Below are 20,479 nucleotides of genomic sequence, written 5' to 3' on the forward strand. Positions count from 1 at the left end.
CCTCCCTCCCACCCTCCCTATCCCACCCCTCTAGGTGGTCACAAAGCATGGAGCTGATCTCCCTGTGCTAGGTGGCTGCTTCCCACTAGTTATTGGTTTTACATTTGGTAGTGTGTATATGTACATGCCATTCTCTCACTTTGTCCCAGTGTACTGTGTCCTCAAGTCCATTCTCTAGTAGGTCCGCATCTTTATTCCCATCCTGCCCCTAGGTTCTTCATGACCTTTTTTTTTTTTTTTAAGGTTCCATATATATGTGTTAGCATACAATATTTGTTTTTCTCTTTCTGACTTACTTCACTCTGTATGCTGGTCTCTAGGTCCATCCACCTCACTAGAAATAACTCAATTTCGTTCCTTTTTATGGCTGAGTAATATTCCATTGTATATATGTGCCACGTCTTCTTTATCCATTCATCTGTCGATGGACACTTAGGTTGCTTCCATGTCCTGGCTATTGTAAATAGAGCTGCAATGAACATTTTGATACATGACTCTTTGAATTATGGTTTTCTCAGTGTATATGTCCACTGGTGGGATTGCTGGGTTGTATGGTAGTACTATTTTTAGTTTTTTTAGGGAACCTCCATACTGTTCTCCATAGTGGCTGTATCAGTTTACTTTCCCACCAACAGTGCAAGAGGGTTCCCTTTTCTCCACATCCTCTCCAGCATTTGTTGTTTTTAGACTTTTTGATGATGGCCATTCTGACCGGTGTGAGATGATACCTCATTGTAGTTTTGATTTGCATTTCTCTAATGATTAATGATGTAGAGCATTCTTTCATGTGTCTGTTGGCAATCTGTATATCTTCTTTGGAGAAATGTCTGTTTAGGTCTATTTAGGTCTTCTGCCCATTTTTGGATTGGGTTGTTTGTGTTTTTGATATTGAGCTGCATGAGCTGCTAGTAAATTTTGGAGATTAATCCTTTGTCAGTTGCTTCATTTGCAAGTATTTTCTCCCATTCTGAGTGTTGTCTTTTGGTCTTGTTTATGTTTTCCTTCGCTGTGTAAAAGCTTTTAAGTTTCATTAGGTCCCATTTGTTTATTTTTGTTTTTATTTCCATTTCTCTAGGAGGTGGGTCAAAGAGGATCTTGCTGTGATTTATGTCATAGAGTGTTCTGCCTATGTTTTCCTCTAAGAGTTTGATGGTGTCTGATCTTACATTTAGGTCTTCAATCCATTTTGAGTTTATTTTTGTGTATGGTGTTAGGGAGTGTTCTAATTTCATTCTTTTATATGTAGCTGTTCAGTTTTCCCAGCACCACTTATTGAAGAGGCTGTCCTTTCTCCACTGTATATTCTTGCCTCCTTTCTCAAAGATAAGGTGACCATATGCGCATGGGTTTATCTCTGGGCTTTCTATCCTGTTCCATTGATCTATCTTTCTGTTTTTGTGCCAGTACCATACTGTCTTGATTACTGTAGCTTTGTAGTATAGTCTGAAGTCAGGGAGCCTGATTCCTCCAGCTCCGTTTTTCTTTCTCAAGATTTCTTTGGGTATTCGGGGTCTTTTGTGTTTCCATACAAATTGTGAAATTTTTTGTTCTAGTTCTGTGAAAAATGCCAATGGTAGTTTGATAGGGATTGCATTGAATCTGTAGATTGCTTTGGGTAGTAGAGTCATTTTCACAATGTTGATTCTTCCAATCCAAGAACATGGTATATCTCTCCATTTCCTTGTATCATCTTTCATGTTTTTCATCAGTGTCTTATAATTTTCTGCACACAGGTCTTTTGTCTCCTTAGGTAGGTTTATTCCTAGATATTTTATTCTTTTTGTTGCAGTGGTAAATGGGAGTGTTTTCTTGATTTCATTTTCAGGTTTTTCATCATTAGTGTATAGGAATGCCAGAGATTTCTGTGCATTAATTTTGTATCCTGCTACTTTACCAAATTCATTGATTAGCTCTAGTAGTTTTCTGGTAGCATCTTTAGGATTCTCTATGTATAGTATCACATCATCTGCAAACAGTGACAGCTTTACTTCTTCTTTTCTGATTCGGATTCCTTTTATTTCCTTTACTTCTCTGATTGCTGTGGCTAAAACTTCCCAAACTATGTTGAATAATAGTGGTGAGAGTGGGCAACCTTGTCTTGTTCCTGATCTTAGTGGAAATGGTATCAGTTTTTCACCATTGAGGACGATCCTGGCTGTGGGTTTGTCATATATGGCCTTTATTATGTTGATGAAAGTTCCTTCTATGCCTACGTTCTGAAGGGTTTTTATCATAAATGGGTGTTGAATTTTGTCGAAAGCTTTCCCTGCATCTATTTAGATGATCATATGTTTTTTCTCCTTCAATTTCTTAATATGGTGTATCAAATTGATTGGTTTGCATATATTGAAGAATCCTTGCATTCCTGGGATAAACACCACTTGATCATAGTGTATGATCCTGTTAATGTGCTGTTGGATTCTGTTTGCTAGTGTTTTGTTGAGGATTTTTGCATGTATGTTCATCTGTGATATTGGCCTGTAGTTTTCTTTCTTTGCGACATCTTTGTATGGTTTTGGTATCAAGGTGATGGTGGCCTCGTAGAATGAGTTTGGGAGTGTTCCTCCCTCTTCTATATTTTGGAAGAGTTTGAGAAGGATAAGTATTATCTCATCTATAAATGTTTGATAGAATTCGCCTGTGAAGCCATCTGGTCCTGGGCTTTTGTTTGTTGCAAGATGTTTAATCACAGTTTTATTTTCAGTGCTTGTGATTGGTCTGTTCATATTTTCTGTTTCTTCCTGGTTCAGTCTCGGAAGGTTGTGCACTTCTAAGAATTTGTCCATTTCTTCCAGGTTGTCCATTTTATTGGCATATAGTTGATTGTAGTAATCTCTCATGATCCTTTGTATTTCTGCAGTGTCAGTTGTTGCTTCTCGTTTTTCATTTCTAATTATATTGATTTGAGTCTTCTCTCTTTTTTTCTTGGTGAGTCTGGCTAATGGTTTATCAATTTTGTTTATCTTCTCAAAGAACCATCTTTTAGTTTTATTGATCTTGCTCTCATTTCCTTCATTTCTTTTTCATTTATTTCTGATCTGATCTTTATGATTCCTTTCGTTCTGCTAACTTTGGGGTTATTTTGTTCTTCTTTCTCTAATTGCTTTAGGTGCAAGGTCATGTTGTTTATTCGAGATGTTTCCTGTTTCTTAAGGTGGGATTGTATTGCTATAAACTTCCCTCTTAGGACTGCTTTTGCTGCATCCCATAGGTTTGGGGTCATCGTGTTTTCATTGTTATTTGTTTCTAGGTATTTTTTGATTTCCTCTTTGATTTCTTCAGTGATCTCTTGGTTATTAAAGTAATGTGTTGTTTAGCCTCCATGTGTTTGTATTTCTTACAGATTTTTTCCTGTAATTGATATCTAGTCTCATAGTGTTGTGGTCGGAAAAGATACTTGAAATGACTTCAATTTTCTTAAATTTACCAAGGCTTGATTTGTGACCCAAGATATGATCTATCCTGGAGCATGTTCCATGAACACTTGAGAAGAATGTGTATTCTGTTGTTTTTGGATGGAATGTCCTATAAATATCAGTTAAGTCCATCTTGTTTAATGTATCATTTAAAGCTTGTGTTTCCTTATTTATTTTCATTTTGGATGATCTGTCCATTGGTGAAAGTGGGGTGTTAAAGTCCACTACTATGATTGTGTTACTGTCGATATCTCCTTTTATGGCTGTTAGTATTTTCCTTATGTATTGAGGTGCTCCTATGTTGGGTGCATAAATACTTACAATTGTTATATCTTCTTGGATTGATCTCTCTTTTTTTTTTTTTTTGGTGATACGCGGGCCTCTCTCTGTTGTGGCCTCTCCCGTTGCGGAGCACAGGCTCCGGACGCGCATGCTCAGTGGCCATGGCTGACGGGCCCAGCCGCTCCGCGGCATGTGGGATCTTCCCAGACCGGGGCACGAACCCGTGTCCCCTGCATCGGCAGGCAGACTCTCAACCACTGCGCCACCATGGAAGCCGTTGGATTGATATCTCGATCATTATGTAGTGCCCTTCTTTGTCTCTTGTAACAGTCTTTGTTTTAAAGTCTATTTTGCCTGATACGAGTATTGCTGCTCCAGCTTTCTTTTGATTTCCATTTGCATGGAATACCTTTTTCCATCCCCTCAGTTTCAGTCTGTGTGTGTCCCTAGGTCTGAAGTGGATCTCTTGTAGACAGCATATATATGGGTCTTGTTATTGTATCCATTCAGCCAATCTATGTGTTTTGGTTGGAGCATTTAATCCATTCACGTTTAAGGTAATTATTGATATGTATGTTCCTGTTACCATTTTCTTAATCGTTTTGGGTTTGTTTTTGTAGGTCCTTTTCTTCTTTTGTGTTTCCACTTAGAGAAGTTCGTTTAGCATTTGTTGTAGATCTGGTTTGGTGGTGCTGAATTCTCTTAGCTTTTACTTGTCTGTAAAGCTTTTGATTTCTTTATCAAATCTGAATGAGATCCTTGCCGGGTAGAGTAATCTTGGTTGTAGTATTTTACCTTTCAGCACTTTAAGTATATCATGCCACTCCCTTCTGGCTTGTAGAGTTTCTGCTGAAAAATCAGCTGTTAACCTTATGGGAGTTCCCTTATATATTATTTGTCGTTTTTCTCTTGCTGCTTTCAGTAATGTTTCTTTGTCTTTAATTTTTGCCAATTTGATTACTATGTGTCTCGCCATGTTTCTCCTTTGGTTTATCCTGTATGGGACTCTCTGTGCTTCCTGGACTTGGATGGCTCTTTCCTTTCCCATGTTAGGCAAGTTTTTGACTATAATCTCTTCAAATGTTTTCTTGGGTTCTTTCTCTCTCTCTTCTCCTTCTGGGACCCCTATAATGTGAATGTTCTTGCGTTTTTTTTTTTTTTTTTTTTTGCGGTACATGGGCCTCTCACTGCTGTGGCCTCTCCCGTCGTGGAGCACAGGCTCCGGACACACAGGCTCAGCGGCCATGGCTCATGGGCCCAGCTGCTCTGAGGCATGTGGGATCTTCCCGGACTGGGGCACCAACCCGTGTCTCCTGCATCGGCAGGCGGACTCTCAACCACTGTGCCACCAGAGAAGCCCTGTTCTTGCGTTCAGTGTTGTCCCAGTGGTCTCTTAGGCTGTCTTCATTTCTTTTCATTCTTTTTTCTTTATTTTCTTTTGCAGCAGTGAATTCCATCATTCTCTCTTCCTGGTCACTTATCCGTTCTTCTGCCTCAGTTATTCTGCTATTGATTCCTTTTAGTGTATTTTTCATTTCAATTCTTGTATTGTTCATCTCTGTTTGTTTGTTCTTTAATTCTTCTAGGTCTTTGTTAAACATTTCTTTCATCTTCTTGATCTTTGCCTCCATTCTTTTTCCGAGGTCCTGGATCATCTTCACTATCATTTTGAATTCTTTTTCAGGAAGGTTGCCTATCTCCACTTCCTTTAGTTGTTTTTCTGGTGTTTTATCTTGTTCCTTCATCTGGTACATAGCCTTCTGCGTTTTCATCTTGTCTATCTTTCTATGAATGTGGTTTTTGTTCCACAGGCTTAAGGATTGTAGTTCTTGCTTCTGCTGTCTGCCCTCTGGTGGCTGAGGCTATCTAAGAGGCTTGTGCAATTTTCCTGATGGGAGTGACTGGTGTTGGGTTGAGCTGGGTGTTGCTCTGGTGGTCAGAGCTCAGTAAAACTTTAATCCACTTGCCTGCTGATGGGTTGGGCTGTGTCCCCTCCCTGTTGGTTGTTTGGTCTGAGATGACCCAACACTGGAGCCTACCCCAGCTCTTTGGTGGGGCTAATGGCAGACTCTGTGAGGGCTCTCGCAAAGGAGTAGTTCCCAGAACTTCTGCTGCCAGTGTCCTTGTCCTCATGGTGAGACAGAGCCACCCCCCCGCCTCTGCAGGAGACCCTCCAACACTAGCAGGTAGGTCTGGTTCAGTCTCCTATGGGGTCACTGCTCATTCCCCTGGGTCCCGAAGCACACACTACTTTGTGTGTGCCCTCCAAGAGTGGAGCCTCTGTTTCTCCCAGTCCTGTCGAAGTCTTGCAGTCAAATCCCCCTAGCCTTTAAAGTCTGATTCTCTAGGAATTCCTCCTCCCGTTGCCAGACCCCCAGGTTGGGAAGCCTGACGTGGGGCTCAGAACCTTCATTCCATTGGGTGGACTTGTGTGGTATAACTGTTCTCCAGTTTGTGGGTCACCCACCCAGCAGTTATGGGATGTGATTTCATTGTGAATGTGCCCCTCCTACCATCTCAGTGTGGCTTTTCCTTTGTCTTTGGATGTGGGGTATCTCTTTTGGTGAGTTCCAGTGCCTTCCTGTTGATGATTGTTCAGCAGTTAGTTGTGATTCCAGTGTTCTCACAAGAGGGAGTGAGAGAGCACGTCCTTCTACTCTGCCATCTTGAACCAATCTACCCAGTTAATATATTTCTTGAGCACTTATTCTGTGTCAAATCTTGACCTTACAGAGCCTAGATTAAAGGAAAGAGAGACACAAAAATAATTCCTTAGTTAATTAATTGCAGTTGTATATTTTAGGAAGGAGTAGAGTTTTGTTTGTTTGATTTTTGAGAACACACAGTGCAAGACCTGGCCTGTGCTGGCAGTCAAATACCACTTCTTAATCTGGCAAGGATGAATGGGCGTTAGCTGGTGGAGGAAGGAATAAGGTGGGCAGAGATGAAGGAGTGCAGAGAGAGCATTGCAGACAGAGGGAACAGTATGCTTGATGGTTTCGAGGCAGGGAGGAACAAGGCTTGCTCTAAGAACTATAAGATGAATGTGACACTGACATCCTTCCAGTTTCTAGAAATATATAGTCATTATTTTAATAGTGTTAATCTCGCACATGGTAATTTTTTTAAATTTCAATAGGTAAAATTTAATTCTTATTCATGATTTTTTAAATACATGTATGTTTGGATGAGGATTATTAAAACACACACAAACACACACACCTAGCATCACACTTAATGGTAAAACTGATGCTTTCCCGCTGACAAGCATGGTCAAAATGGTCATGAACAAGACAAGAATGTCTTCTATTCAACATTGTCCTTGAGATCTTAATCAGTTTTTAAAAGAATTTGGCTGCGTTGGGTCTTTGTTGCTGCGCGCAGGCTTTCTATAGTTGCAGCGAGCAGGGGCTACTCTTTGTTGCGGTGTGCAGGCTTCTCATTGCGGCGGCTTCTCTTGTCGCGGAGCACGAGCTCTAGGCGCATGGGCTTCAGTAGTTGTGGCTCACAGGCTCTAGAGCGCAGGCTCAGTAGTTGTGACGCACGGGCTTAGTTGCTCCACAAAATGTAGGATCTTCCCGTACCAGGGCTCGAACCCATGTTCCCTGCACTGGCAGGCGGATGGATTCTTAACGACTGCACCACCAGGGAAGTCCCTCTTTGGGAGAGGTACTGAATAGGAGGGGCAAGGGTCTTGTAGGGTGCTGAGAATAATTTATATTTGATTGTGTTGTGAGTATATGAATGTATACATTTCTGTAAGTTCTTCAGGCTCCATTCTTCGGATCTGTGGACTTTATTTGTATGCAAGTTATACCTGCTAGTGTTGGAGGGTCTCCTGCAGAGGCAGGGGTGGCTGTGTCTCACTGTGAGGACAAGGACACTGGCAGCAGAAGTTCTGGGAAGTATTCCTTGGCATGAGCCCTCCCAGACTCCGCCATTAGCCCCACCAAAGAACCCGGGTAGTGCACATGGTAATTTTTAACTACAGGTTTTTTAAGCTTTGTTATGTCCTTTAATTTACATTTAGATATAAGTTAGTGATTTTTTTTTTTTTTTTTTTGCGGTACGCGGGCCTCTCATTGTTGTGGCCTCTCCCGTTGCGGAGCACAGGCTCTGGACGCGCAGGGTCAGCGGCCATGGCCCACGGGCCCAGCTGCTCCGCGGCATGTGGGATCCTCCCGGACCGGGGCACGAACCCGTGTCCCCTGCATCGGCAGGCGGATTCTCAACCACTGCGCCACCAGGGAAGCCCGTGATTTTTTTTACTTTTGTTATCTAAAGGAACTAAATGAGATTAGAACTTAAAACTGAGGTTCTTAAAAGAACATACTTTGCCATGGCATCCGTGGTTTAGTCTTTCGGAAGTTGTCTTATGATAACTAAATATCTATGTTATATGACTAAAACACTGACATTTAGGTAATAGATTCAAAAATTTGAGTGTTTGGTGGGTCTTATTTGTAATATTTATTTTATACTGTTCATTGTTATTTCCAGGTTCTATACATGCTTTTTTTTCCCCAAAAAACATTTTTCTTATAAATTGCTTTCTATTGTTAGACACAGTAGACTCAGGTCAGTAATAGATACTTGGGAATGGTATGCAACAGTGTTAGGTCAGAAACTCATTTCTCTTTCAGTTTTCCTTTGTAAGTTATAGTTTCTGGTCCTTTTTCTTCTTTAATTGTTGTTTCTGACTTAGTGAAAGGGAAAAAGGAATTGTCTGAAAGAAAAGGTATCTTAACATTGGGTTTTTGTTTTTTTTTTTAGTTATATAGCATAAGCAACACAGGAGAATTCACTTAGCTAAATTCAAATTCATGAACTTACCCCCCTCAAATTTGAACCAGATCTAAGACATATCCTAAGTTTTGTGTTTATACAAGATTCTGTGCCACATACTTCTTGTCTAGTACATAAATTTAGGTAATGAAACCGTTGAAGAGAAATCCCCAGGTGTTCTAGTATTAAATTGAAATTACTGTGTTATTTTGGCAGGTTATTCTCGTTCAAGTTAATCCAGGTGAGACTTTTACAATAAGAGCGGAGGATGGAACACTTCAGTGCATTCAAGGTAAGGAAGGTTTTTGTAAGCTTTCTAATCAAAGAAGTTTTCCTTTATTTATTATTTTATAGAAGTAGAGTTTATTTATCTCTGAGTCTGCATGTGTGATTTTCTAGAAGTAAAATTTATCTTGGATTTTTTTTTTTTTTTTTTTTGCTTTTATTAGGGGCTCCTTAATGCTGATGTGGGCCTGTGATATACAAGTGACAAAGTTAAATATCTTGAGTATTCTATTGACTTTTAAGTGAATTAAATAAACTTGGGAAAGCTTACATTGTTTTCATATATTATGGAACTTGGTAGTCCTGAAAAATGCAGAGATTTTTAAGAGAGCTTAAAATTCCAGATGAGAACAGCAAGTACTTTTTCAAATTAGATAAAAGTTTCAAATACATATTGTGATGCTATCCAAATGATGCTTTTAGAGGTAAAAATATGTATTTAATATCTGTTATTTATTACTGAGTAATAAATTACTCAAATTTAGTAGCTTAAAACAGTTCTTGCCTACAGTTTCTGTGGGTCAGGAATTTAGGCACAGCTTAGCTGTGTCCTATGGCTCTGGGCCTCTCAAAATGCTAAAATCCAGGTGTGGGCTAGATAGAGCTGCAGTGACTGTAAGGCATGTCTGAGTGTCAGTCTGTTTCCAGGCTCGCCTAAGTGGTTGTTGGCAGGATTTAGTTTTTTTTGTGGGCTAGTGGCAGGTGGCTTCCCTCTGTTCCTTGCTAAGTGGCCTCTCCATGGGGGTGCTTACATTATGGCAGCTTCATCGGAGCAGCAACTAAAGGGCAAGAGGAAGTGGTATGTCCAGCCCACTCCTGAAAGGGGATTACACAGAGTATGAATACCAGCAGCCAGCTTTTAGAAAGCTGCCCACCACAGTCCACCCTCGGCCCTCAGTAATTCATGTCTCTCCCATATGCAAGATATGCCCTCCTAAGATCTCCAGAAGTCTTATTCCAGTACAGCATCAGCTCAGAGTCCAGAATCTTGTTATCTAAATAAGCTCCAGGAGTAGGTGAGGCTCCTTGGGTGTAGTTCTTTAAGTACTGCTCCTAGGGCATTTCAGTTAATTTCTAGTTTGTGTAATACCGGTGCCTCTTCTCTATAGTTCACTAAGGAAAGAAAGACGCTTAGGTACTCTGATCCATATGGGGTTCTGTGTAGGAAGATCAATCCAGATATGGAGTTAGTCTATAAATACTGCTGTGTTGGAGGGCACTGTGTGACGGCTCTTTTTGGCAGTGATGAGGATTATGGGGCAAATGGTAAATTGGCCTGTAATTGAGTTCAGTACTAGGTTATTGATTAGACTGGAATCTGAACAGAGGTCTTATTTTAATACTTGGGCTTGCTCACCAATATATAAAGAAAATGAAGGGAAGTACCCTTTAGTTTTAGTTTTCCATAATGAGCTGCATGGAAAAAGGTGATCTTCCTACTGTTTTGCATAATAGCAGAGTGTGCTGCTGTGTCGTTTCATTACTTGTTTTTGTAACTGTAAGAACAAAAATTTAGGAAAAAAATTAAAACTCATTAGGCTAGAATCCTAGTGAGTTTTAATTGCAGTTAATCTGAAATGATTTAACCATTTCGTTAATGATTTTTTTCTGATTGCATTCATTGTGTCCCTGAAATTGATCTTGGCGTTTTAAACCATTTAAAAACCAAACCTAGTCTTCAGTGATAGGTCACACAAAGGAACTTCAGGTAAAAGAAGAGAGAAAAATATTTTAAAATAGTATGGGTTACAGAATCTTCTACCTACTTGTAGAACTGTAACAGATATTATCAACAAATAAAACCTCAAAATTCACTCTGTGCCTTAAAAAAAAAATCACACTAGTAAAACTAGATGAAAAGTTATTTTACCTACATAGAATGAAGGGATGTTTCCAGTTCAGTAAGAGAATAGTTGAGCTTCTGGTCATGGTAACATTGGAACCTTATGCATTGGCTAGAAGACTGTGTCCCTCTACAGCTGAGTATGTGTAATAGAGTCTATAAAAGCAAATTGCCGAATGGATCAACATATATAAAATCCACTTTTTCATGCCACCTGCTTTTACTTTTGGTGTCTGAAGAGTGTGTGTGTGTGTTCATCTAGTTAGCCTCTTCCTCACTTTTTGTGGGTCCAATTCCTAACTGGTATACTCTGCAGGGAATTTAGCAAGTATATTGCTCTGTCCACAATGGAAGCTTTGTATTATTCATGATGGTACTTGGAGATAAGTGACACTAACACCCCTTTCAGTGATTTAAAAAAATGCCATTCACTAAAGAAGAATTGTAGAGCCATTTATCTTTGGCTTACTGAGCCTTCCTATTCTTTGTTCTCTTCTGAACACCCAGGTACTGTGGTTATCTTTATTTGGACATGTTGGTACCTGGCCCAACTAATTGAAATGACACAGGACAGGATGAGGGTGACCTGGAACCCCAAGAGGTTTGCTAGGGCTTAGGAGGCCCTGGGACAACAGGATCAACTGCAGGAACTGGAAGGAACCTCAGTCCAGACCCATTGTTGACCACTCATGCATAATAGGCAGCCACTCAGCCCAGGTGCTCTCATCCCCCCCTTCATCTGAGTTCCAGTGTGAGTTAGTGAATGCTTCACTCCAGGTAGGCAGAGCTTATCAACATAGAATGTGGGAATAGGCAATATGTTTATAAGCTCCAACACAAGTTGTTATTATCCTTTCACTGTGATTAACATCCCTATCATTGCTAATATTTATTCAACTCTTAGCCTTATGTATTCTCTCATTGAATGGGTATGACAGATACACATGAGGAAGCTGAGACCTGTAGAGGCTAATTCACACATCTAAAGTCATATAGTGCAGCTACATGTAAAAGAATGAAATTAGAACACTCCCTAACACCATACACAAAAATAAACTCAAAATGGATTAAAGACCTAAATGTAAGACCAGACACTATAAAACTCTTAGAGGAAAACATAGGCAGAACACTCTATGACATAAATCACAGCAAGATCCTTTTTGACCCACCTCCTAGAGAAATGGAAATAAAAACAAAAATAAACAAATGGGACCTAATGAAACTTCAAAGCTTTTGCACAGCAAAGGAAACCATAAACAAGACGAAAAGACAACCCTCAGAATGGGAGAAAATATTTGCAAATGAATTAAGGGACAAAGGATTAATCTCCAAAATTTACAAGCAGCTCATGAAGCTCAATATCAAAAAACCAACCCAATCCAAAAATGGGCAGAAGACCTAAATAGACATTTCTCCAAAGAAGATATATAGATTGCCAACAAACACATGAAAGAATGCTCAACATCACTAATCACTAGAGAAATGCAAATCAAAACTACAATGAGGTATCACCTCACACTGGTCAGAATGGCCATCACCAAAAAATCTACAAACAATAAGTGCTGGAGAGGGTGTGGAGAAAAGGGAACCAACCCTCTTGTACTGTTGTTGGGAATGTAAATTGATACAGCCACTATGTAGAACAATATGGAGGTTCCTTAAAAAACTAAAAATAGAACTACCATATGACCCAGCAATCTCACTGTTGGGCATATACCTGGAGAAAAGCATAATTCAAAAAGAGTCATGTACCACAGTGTTCATTGCAGCTCTACTTACAATAGCCAGGACATGGAAACAACCTAAGTGTCCGTCGACAGATGAATGGGTAAAGAAGATGTGGCACATGTATACAGTGGAATATTACTCAGCCATAAAAAATGAAATTGAGTCATTTGTAGTGAGATGGATGGACCTAGAATCTGTCATACAGAGTGAAGTAAGTCATAAAGAGAAAAACAAATACCGTATGCTAATACATATATACGGAGCCTAAAAAAATAAATGGTTATGAAGAACCTGGGGGCAGGACAGGAATAAAGATGCAGACGTACAGAATGGACTTGAGGACATGGGGAGGGGGAAGGGTAAGCTGGGACGAAGTGAGAGAGTGGCATGGACATATATACACTACCAAATGTAAAGTAGATAGCTAGTGAGAAGCAGCTGCATAGCACAGGGAGATCAGCTCGGTGCTCTGTGACCACCTAGAGGGGTGGGATAGGGAGGGTGGGAGGGAGATGCAAGAGGGAGGAGATATGGGGATATATGTAAATGTATAGCTGATTCACTTTGTTATAAAGCAGAAACTAACACACCATTATAAAGCAATTATACTCCAATAAAGATGTTAAAAAAATAATAAAGTCATCTAGTGAGAAACAGCAGAGCTCTTTATTGCCTTGCTCCGTGGCTTTACATCAGGGAATCATGAACTCAAATCGACTCCATTTTCTTGGGCACGTGACAAGAGCAAGATGGGTTCCTATTCCTTGAGTAACAGGATTCTGGGAAGGATGCTAGGTGAGTACTCAGGTGACCAGAATGAGATAGAGATGGTTTGCAGAGCAAAAGTGGATGGTGGAGACTGGGTCTTTGGAATAAGACAGGTACCCTGTTAACAGAAGTGGGAGCAGGCTAGTTTGATACAGGGAGTATTGATTTAGAAGTCCTTAAATTATCTCTGTCCAGAGTCAGGATTGGACCCAGAGTTGGGGTGGGCTGAGCTTCTAGGTGGGGCTTCCAGCTTCAGTTGCTGGAAGAGGAGGGGTACAATGGTAGAGGACTGGTTAGGAAAAGATCTGAAATTGAGTCATATTGTAATGGAAACTTCTAAAAGAAGCATTTGTATTTTACTAAAGATTAAAGTTAAGAGAATGAAGCTCTAGTTGTGCTTTTTCAACACCAGCTGGCAGATGGGGAGGTGTTTTTTTCGGCGGGGAAGGGGAGTGCGGCGATTGGTGGTGGTGGCCTTCCAGGGAAGTTTGAAGTCATCCCCATTGCTTACACCGTGGTTGAAACTGTCAGCTTGATAGCTTTGCTATTTCAGCACTAGCCAGCATGGTAAGAATTGCTGGGGGCTGGGGGGTGGGGTTAGGGGGAGGGAGTGGAGCTGGTTGCAGGCCTTCCTGGAAACTTTGAAATTACACCATATGAGGTCAACCCCCTCTGCTTGTAGTCGAATTTGTTAGCCTAATAATTTTCTCTCTAGGACATTTATGACGTCACTAGAAAGACCCCAGAAGCTCATTGTGATGCCACGAAAAGGCAGTCTGGAAATTCAGAGCACATCAATGTAAAGCATATGGTTACTCTGGGGAAAAAACAAGATTTTGTTTTCATGGGAATGTCCTTGGTGATAATAAAGGAAGAAAAACACAGGAAACATACAATATGCTGTGAAAGCAGATTCATTTCTAATGGACTATTTCTCAATATTTCCATGAAACATGAATCATAGGTCTTGAAGGGGCCACAGAAGGTCATAGTTTATTCTTACTTGGAGGCAGCACTATACCTGTGGCATCCTGGACCAAAGATTTTTCTTTCCTAGGCCAGGCGAAAGTGTATAAAGAGCTAATTGTAAGGGAAAAAAGACTCTTAGCAATCCGTATGAGTTTTTTCCTTTCGTGAACTTCAGGACTTAATAGAGGGCAGCTGCAGGTCTCTCGCGTTACTTTCATGCCCTTGTCCGGGCTGAGGTGCCGGCAGCGCAGCCTTCCTTCCTGTCCACGCACGCCGTCTTTGTATCTGGGCCATTGCTCTGCTCCCTGTAAACCGCTTCAGCCGCAACAAATGCCACACTTCCTTTAAGCTCTAGGGCTCTCTCCTTCGGCAGGGGTCCCCAGCTTCGCCCCGGACCATTTCAGTCCATTCTGACCTTTCTCTGCGTTCCTGGAGGAGCAGGTAGACGTAGCACTGCATGTAACTATCTGGTTCTATGTGTAAACCTTTCCTTAGCCCTTGAATTAGACTGTGAGTTCAGTTGTGACAGGAAACACTGTATCCTCCACCCTACCTACCTCTAGCCGCACAGCCTGACAATAATTACTGTCTACTAGGCCCTCGACTAGCTCTGGCATTACATCAGATGTGATGATTTTTCTTTTAACTTTTACTATTGTGCCGGGAACTTAAAGATATTTAGTTAAGTGCTTTTAGGGGCCTTTAAAATCTCTATAGAAGAACTTTCCAATTTCAAATCACATTATAATTAAAGCTAATCAGTTTCCTTTAAAAAAAACATGTGTAAGTCTAAAGAACTTTCATATTGACCAGTATTAATGCTGCAGTTTTTGTCTTTCAAGACTTATATTTCAAATCATGAGCCTGAAGAAAACAGGTGAATGTCCTGGTGATAACAGCAAAAAACAGGTTAAAGTGAAATGCTTGGGAATCACCATTATTCTAATAAAGAATAATATTTAAAAATATTTGATTACTGGGCTTCCCTGGTGGCGCAGTGGTTGAGAGTCCGCCTGCCGATGCAGGGGACACGGGTTCGTGCCCTGGTCCGGGAAGATCCCGCATGCCGTGGAGCGGCTGGGCCCGTAAGCCATGGCCTCTGAGCCTGCGTGTCCGGAGCCTGTGCTCCACAACGGGAGAGGCCACAACAGGGAGAGGCCCGCGTACGGCAAAAAAAAAAAAAAAAAAAAAAAAAAATTTGATTACTAATGTTTCCTGTCCAGAAGAACCTAGACATCTTTAAAAAGATTATGTACTCGGCTCATTTGTGGTGAGTAGAGACCTTGAAATGACAGCAGAATGTATGGCAGGAGGGAAACTTGAGGAGAGCCTTACTCTGAGACGACTGTAGTTTGGGTTCTGTCAGAGTGTGAGACTTTCTCCCTCTCCTGCTTACTCTCCTTAAGCCTTCTTCAGCTCTGTGTCTAAGTCCCCCTGCCCCACTGAGTGTGGGAACCTATCATTGATGAACAGCATGCTCTGCTCACAGACCCCTGTGAATGACACCATTGAGAGCCGTTCCACATTTTTGAATCTCCTCGTTTGTCTCCCACCCTGCTCCCGGCCATATTCAGAATCCAGACTGTCACTGGGACCTTAAAGTTACTTTTTTTTCTCATTTGGTACTTTAAGTGCATTTATTAGACTTGTTTGGCACATTAAAACACCGACCTGTCATTCTTTCTAAGAATTTTATGACAGGTCCTAGTGGACTCTCATTGTCTCTTGCTTTGTTGATTGAGAAATGACTTGAGTGATGTCATAGGTAGGGCTTGCAAGCTGAGGTAGACTATCATTTCACAAGCAAAGCTTCTATACGGTCTACGCCTTTAAAGAAAACTCTGCATATAAGTGAGAAATTCCTATTTTACTGGCTTACAACCAAGGAAGAGGGCCTGTTGCAAATGAAGTCTGTCTCCTAAGAGTGATTGAACCCTTGCCCTGGCTTAAGTTTGCAAACAAGTCTTTTATCCAAACTATTTGGGTGATTTGAAAGTGAACTTACTGTCCTATGACTGCCTTTGAATCATTGAGAATCTTTGCAAACTTTGATTACATTGAATATGTAATTGATTGTTATTTGATTGTATGTAATTACTTATGGAAAGTCTGTATTATGAGGCAAAAGATTTTTTCCTGTTACAATTTTCTTATTTTGAGAGCTTCTTTTTCTATACAAGAAACTGCTTTGAAAGTCAGTTCCTTTTGCATTTGGGGGTTTGTGAGGGATCGCTAATCTGAAATGTTACTGTGATCAGTTAAGGCCTCACTTGAGAAAATCTTTTAGAATTGAAAATATCTTTTAGAATTGAAAATACCAAGTCTTTTGTCCAGGCTAGCCCCAGTGTCCTGCCCATCTTTCTGGCTGATCCAAAGCTATATTTGGTAAGACTTAGTACATAAGTTTCCAGTGAGGCTCTAGGCTGAGAGAATCTGAGTTTCTAGGAATATCTGAATTATTCCACCAACTTGCCAGATCATTTTATAAGTTAAATATTAGATTTGGGACAAATCAGTCTCTTACCTGTGTGTGTGTAATATTGATGAAATGTTGATGAAAAATCACTTTTAGCATTTTGGAGAATACCTGATCTCTGAAATGTTTGAGAGCCTTATTTTGGGCATGATGATTTGCCTTTTTTCTCATACATGGACATGCATAGCTGTTTGTGCAAATAGGAGTTCTGTATGCTGACCTGATAGGCCCCCTTTCAGACAATAGCTCGCTGCCGAGTAACTGGAAGTTTCCCACCAGAATAGTCTCCATAAGGGTCGGTGAATACTGATGGGCCCAGAACAGAAAGTCCAGTTTATGGAGGGTGTGGGAGGAAAGTCTGTGATGATAAGTGTGGCTGTCATCATGCTGGGACTGAGTAATGTCATGAGACTGGGTTACATCAGTATCAAACCATGCTGCTTCCCAGGAGGTGTGAGTCCATCTCAAGGGAAAATATCCAGTGTGTCTGCTGCTTTCTACCCTTCCCATTTATCTCGATTGTTTTTAGCTATTGTTATGTATCCATAGTTAGGACAAAAACTTTACACAAAGTTATATTGTCAGACTTTCTTTGGCCTTTTTCTTCAAGTAAAGCTTGAGTGATTTAATTGTTAGAAGTTATAAAGGTTATGTTCTAAGAGTAAAGGCTCTGTAGTGAGAATCCCTGGTTGTTTGCTAGATAATCGTTAAACTCTTAGCCTCAGTTTCTTTCCTCTCTTAAAATGGGGATAGTGGGAATACCTATCCAATAAGGTTGTGAGACATTCCATTGTAAGTACCAGCATCATCATCATCATCATCTAGTAATGTACACAGCTTTGCTGATTATTTTTGTTCTAAAGAGATGCCATAACCAATTGTGGGCAATGACTTGGTTATCAGTCAAAGTTCGAGCCTCCATTTCATTGCCTACTTAACAATAGGTTTGCTTTCATGGGTTGATGGTGATGGCAACATTTCAGACATTTCAGATGAAGGTTTATGGGGATGTATGTATTGTTCAGATAAAGAATTGTGGATAAAACAGTGGTTCCACTGTTTCATGCATTTAAAGTAAGTTTTGTTGTAGTTGAAGCTTCAGTTGTTGTTTTTTTTTGGATGATAAGCTGTTAACTCTCACACTATGCCTGAGAGGCCATATTCAGACAGGCCTATAAAGTAGTTCCTATGGGTATGCCTTCCCTCCTTTAGGCCTTGTCGTTCACATTTCAATTAAATTCCATACTTCTTTTAATCTTTATTTAATGTGTCGTGCTCTTAGGTAGTACTGAAGAGGCAGTAAGGCATATTGGTAAGATCATGATGGGTTTTTGAGTAAGATTGGCTGACTTAGAAGCCCCCTGCATGTTAGATGTGTATCGTAAAAGCAGTTACTTCCTACACCTACACCTAATCTGTAGAATGGGAATAATAATATCGGTCTTAAAGAATTGCTATGGGGATTAAATGACATATTGGGTAGAAAGCACTTAGAACAGTTTCTAAGGCAGTGTAAGGGTCCAATAAATAGGAACCATTATTAGGCTCCCAGTCTCCATTACAGCTAGACATTGAACCACCCTTTATTTTTGTTACTTGTCAGTTTAAAGCATTTCAGGGAAGACTCTGTGAACTTGAGGTATTGGTTAGGAGTTTTCAGGTGTCTTCACATTTTAGTCGTACTGCTTCATAATATGTTTAAAAATTATGCAGTGGGAGTTTAGCTTCTGTGCCCTTTTTTGTTTGTTTGTTTGTTTTGCGGTACGCGGGCCTCTCACTGCTGTGGCCTCTCCCGTTGCGGAGCACAGGCTCTGGACGCGCAGGCTCAGCGGCCATGGCTCACGGGCGTAGCCGCTCCGCGGCATGTGGGATCTTCCCAGACCGGGGCACGAACCCGTGTCCCCTACATCGGCAGGCGGACTCTCAACAACTGCGCCACCAGGGAAGCCCTGTGTCCTTTTTCTCTTGCAAGCTTGTTCAACAGTGGTTAAAATGTCATTTCTGAGGGTACCACTGCTTGGAGTTCCTTAAATGTCACAGATCTTTGCATGACAGATAATTCCGAAGAGCTAATTGTCACATTACCTCGATTGTCCACCACATTTTATTTCACAGCTTATAATCTTTTAGTTCTTGCTTTATTCCTTCTGTATTTTTTACGTTTGTGTTTTACACTTACAATTTGAAATGGAAAATTTCATGTTGGAGGTGTCTTTAAAGAAGTCTGTAAAGGGTTCTTCAAGGGTAGGGGTCAAATCTTAGTGATCTTTGTATCCCAGTGCCTATCCAGCACCTCCTAGATGCTCAGAAAAGAGGAAAGTCATTTCCTGATTTACTGCTAAAAAATCATGTCAAAATCATGGAAAAGTCTCATAGTTAATTCACAGAGGTAATTTTTTGTTTTTGTACTTACGTAATTAAGTTTGGTTATTTTTACTCTCCGTTCCTCAAGTTAAGATAATGAATACAGGTATGAGCTTGTTTCCAAAAACACACAGTAATTCTGAAGAAGTCCAATATATTGGTTAGCTCCCTTGCTTTTAAAAAGCATGAGGGAGTGATCATTATATCCATTCTTTTGATAATTTTTTTCTTTTGTGAGGAGTAGGCTGGGAACACCTTGGAAAATATTTTTAAGGCTATTTAATAGTGAAAGATAGACCAGCTTTATCTTTTATGTTATTAACAAGTAATTTAGATTGTTCATTAGTATTTTATTGTTTTCGTGTAGCTAAAAATTATAGCATTTATCTGTAGCAGTAAACTCTCAGGAAACTCCATGTCAGACCCAGGAATAGACAGAGTACACTTTAAATTGTAAACAAGTCTGGTTACTGAAGTAAGTGGAGTTGGCAGGCAGGAGGCGAAGAGAGCCTGGGTGAGGGCATTGGTGGTGGGTGTGGAAGCAGGAACAGAAATTTGAGATGTTTAGGAGATAGTCATGACTTGCTGACCAGTGGGACACACACTGAAGAGAGGGAGTGAGCTATGCACTAGATGTTGTATGTTTCCCTAAGATAGGTGGAATCCGGTCCTTTAGAAAAATGTTTGTCCTACAGTGTAAACAACAGTTTACAAACTAAACATTTTGTATCCACTCTGTCCTAATTGGACAAGCATTAGGATTAACAAAAAAGGATAAAAAAAAGCAAACTTTTTTTTTTCTTTGAGTAAGTGTGTTTTTTCTGCTCATCAACTTGGGTATTGCTTCTTGGAGGAGAGTTTTCAGTGACTTGGAAGGTATTTTGCACACTATTTTTTGAGGATATGAAGACAGTTGGGTAAAAGGAGAGTGTGTTTTAATACTTCTTTCTGGACTCATCTAAATATGGAGAAGACTGTCCTCAAAACTGCCCACAGGGACTTCCCTGGTGGCGCAGTGGTTAAGAATCTGCCTGCCAATTCAGGGGACACGGGTTCGAGACCTGGTCCGGCAAGATCCCACATGCGGCGGAGCAGCTAAGCCTGTGCACCACAACTACTGAGCCTGCGCTTTAGAGTTCGTGAACCACAACTCCTGAAGCCTGCTCGCTTAGAGCGGGTGCCCCGCAACAAAGAGACGCCACCGCAATGAGAAGCCTGCGCGCCGCAACTAGAGGAAGCCCGCGCTCAGCAACAAAGACGCAACGCAGCCAAAAATAAATAAATAAATAAATTTATTCAAGACAAAACAAAAAAACTGCCCACATCAGCGACTTTCCTTTATGACTCCTGGTTCGGGGTTCTTTGCATATACCCACATTTCTTGTGTGGCTGCATATAACTCCCCCACCCCCTTTAGCAATTGGAGAGAGAAGTTGAGGTGTTGAAAACTCTTCAGGTCTTTTTGTGTCTGAGTTAAAATGGAAGTGTTCCATAATTCAAATATGACATCTTTATGGACACTTTATATATGGCAGTGCAGCAGAGCCAGAATTAACAGGCTTT

At 40.6% G+C, this 20,479-nt stretch overlaps 1 protein-coding gene across 4 annotated transcripts in view; it reads left to right on the forward strand.

The window, feature by feature from the left end:
- Positions 1 to 20,479, forward strand: part of FNDC3B (fibronectin type III domain containing 3B) — a gene marked incomplete at its 3' end in the record, with an annotated part of 350,833 nt that overhangs the window by 92,078 nt on the left and 238,276 nt on the right. For all 4 annotated transcript variants that reach the window (XM_081235889.1, XM_081235892.1, XM_081235891.1 and 1 more), the window contains exon 3: positions 8,700 to 8,775. In XM_081235889.1, coding sequence (XP_081092015.1) covers positions 8,700 to 8,775 — 76 coding nt within the window. The remainder of the gene's footprint in view (positions 1 to 8,699; positions 8,776 to 20,479) is intronic.

The sequence above is a fragment of the Mesoplodon bidens genome (genome assembly GCF_964165515.1).
Source record: "Mesoplodon bidens genome assembly, chromosome: 5".
Classification (NCBI taxonomy): Eukaryota; Metazoa; Chordata; class Mammalia; order Artiodactyla; family Ziphiidae; genus Mesoplodon; species Mesoplodon bidens.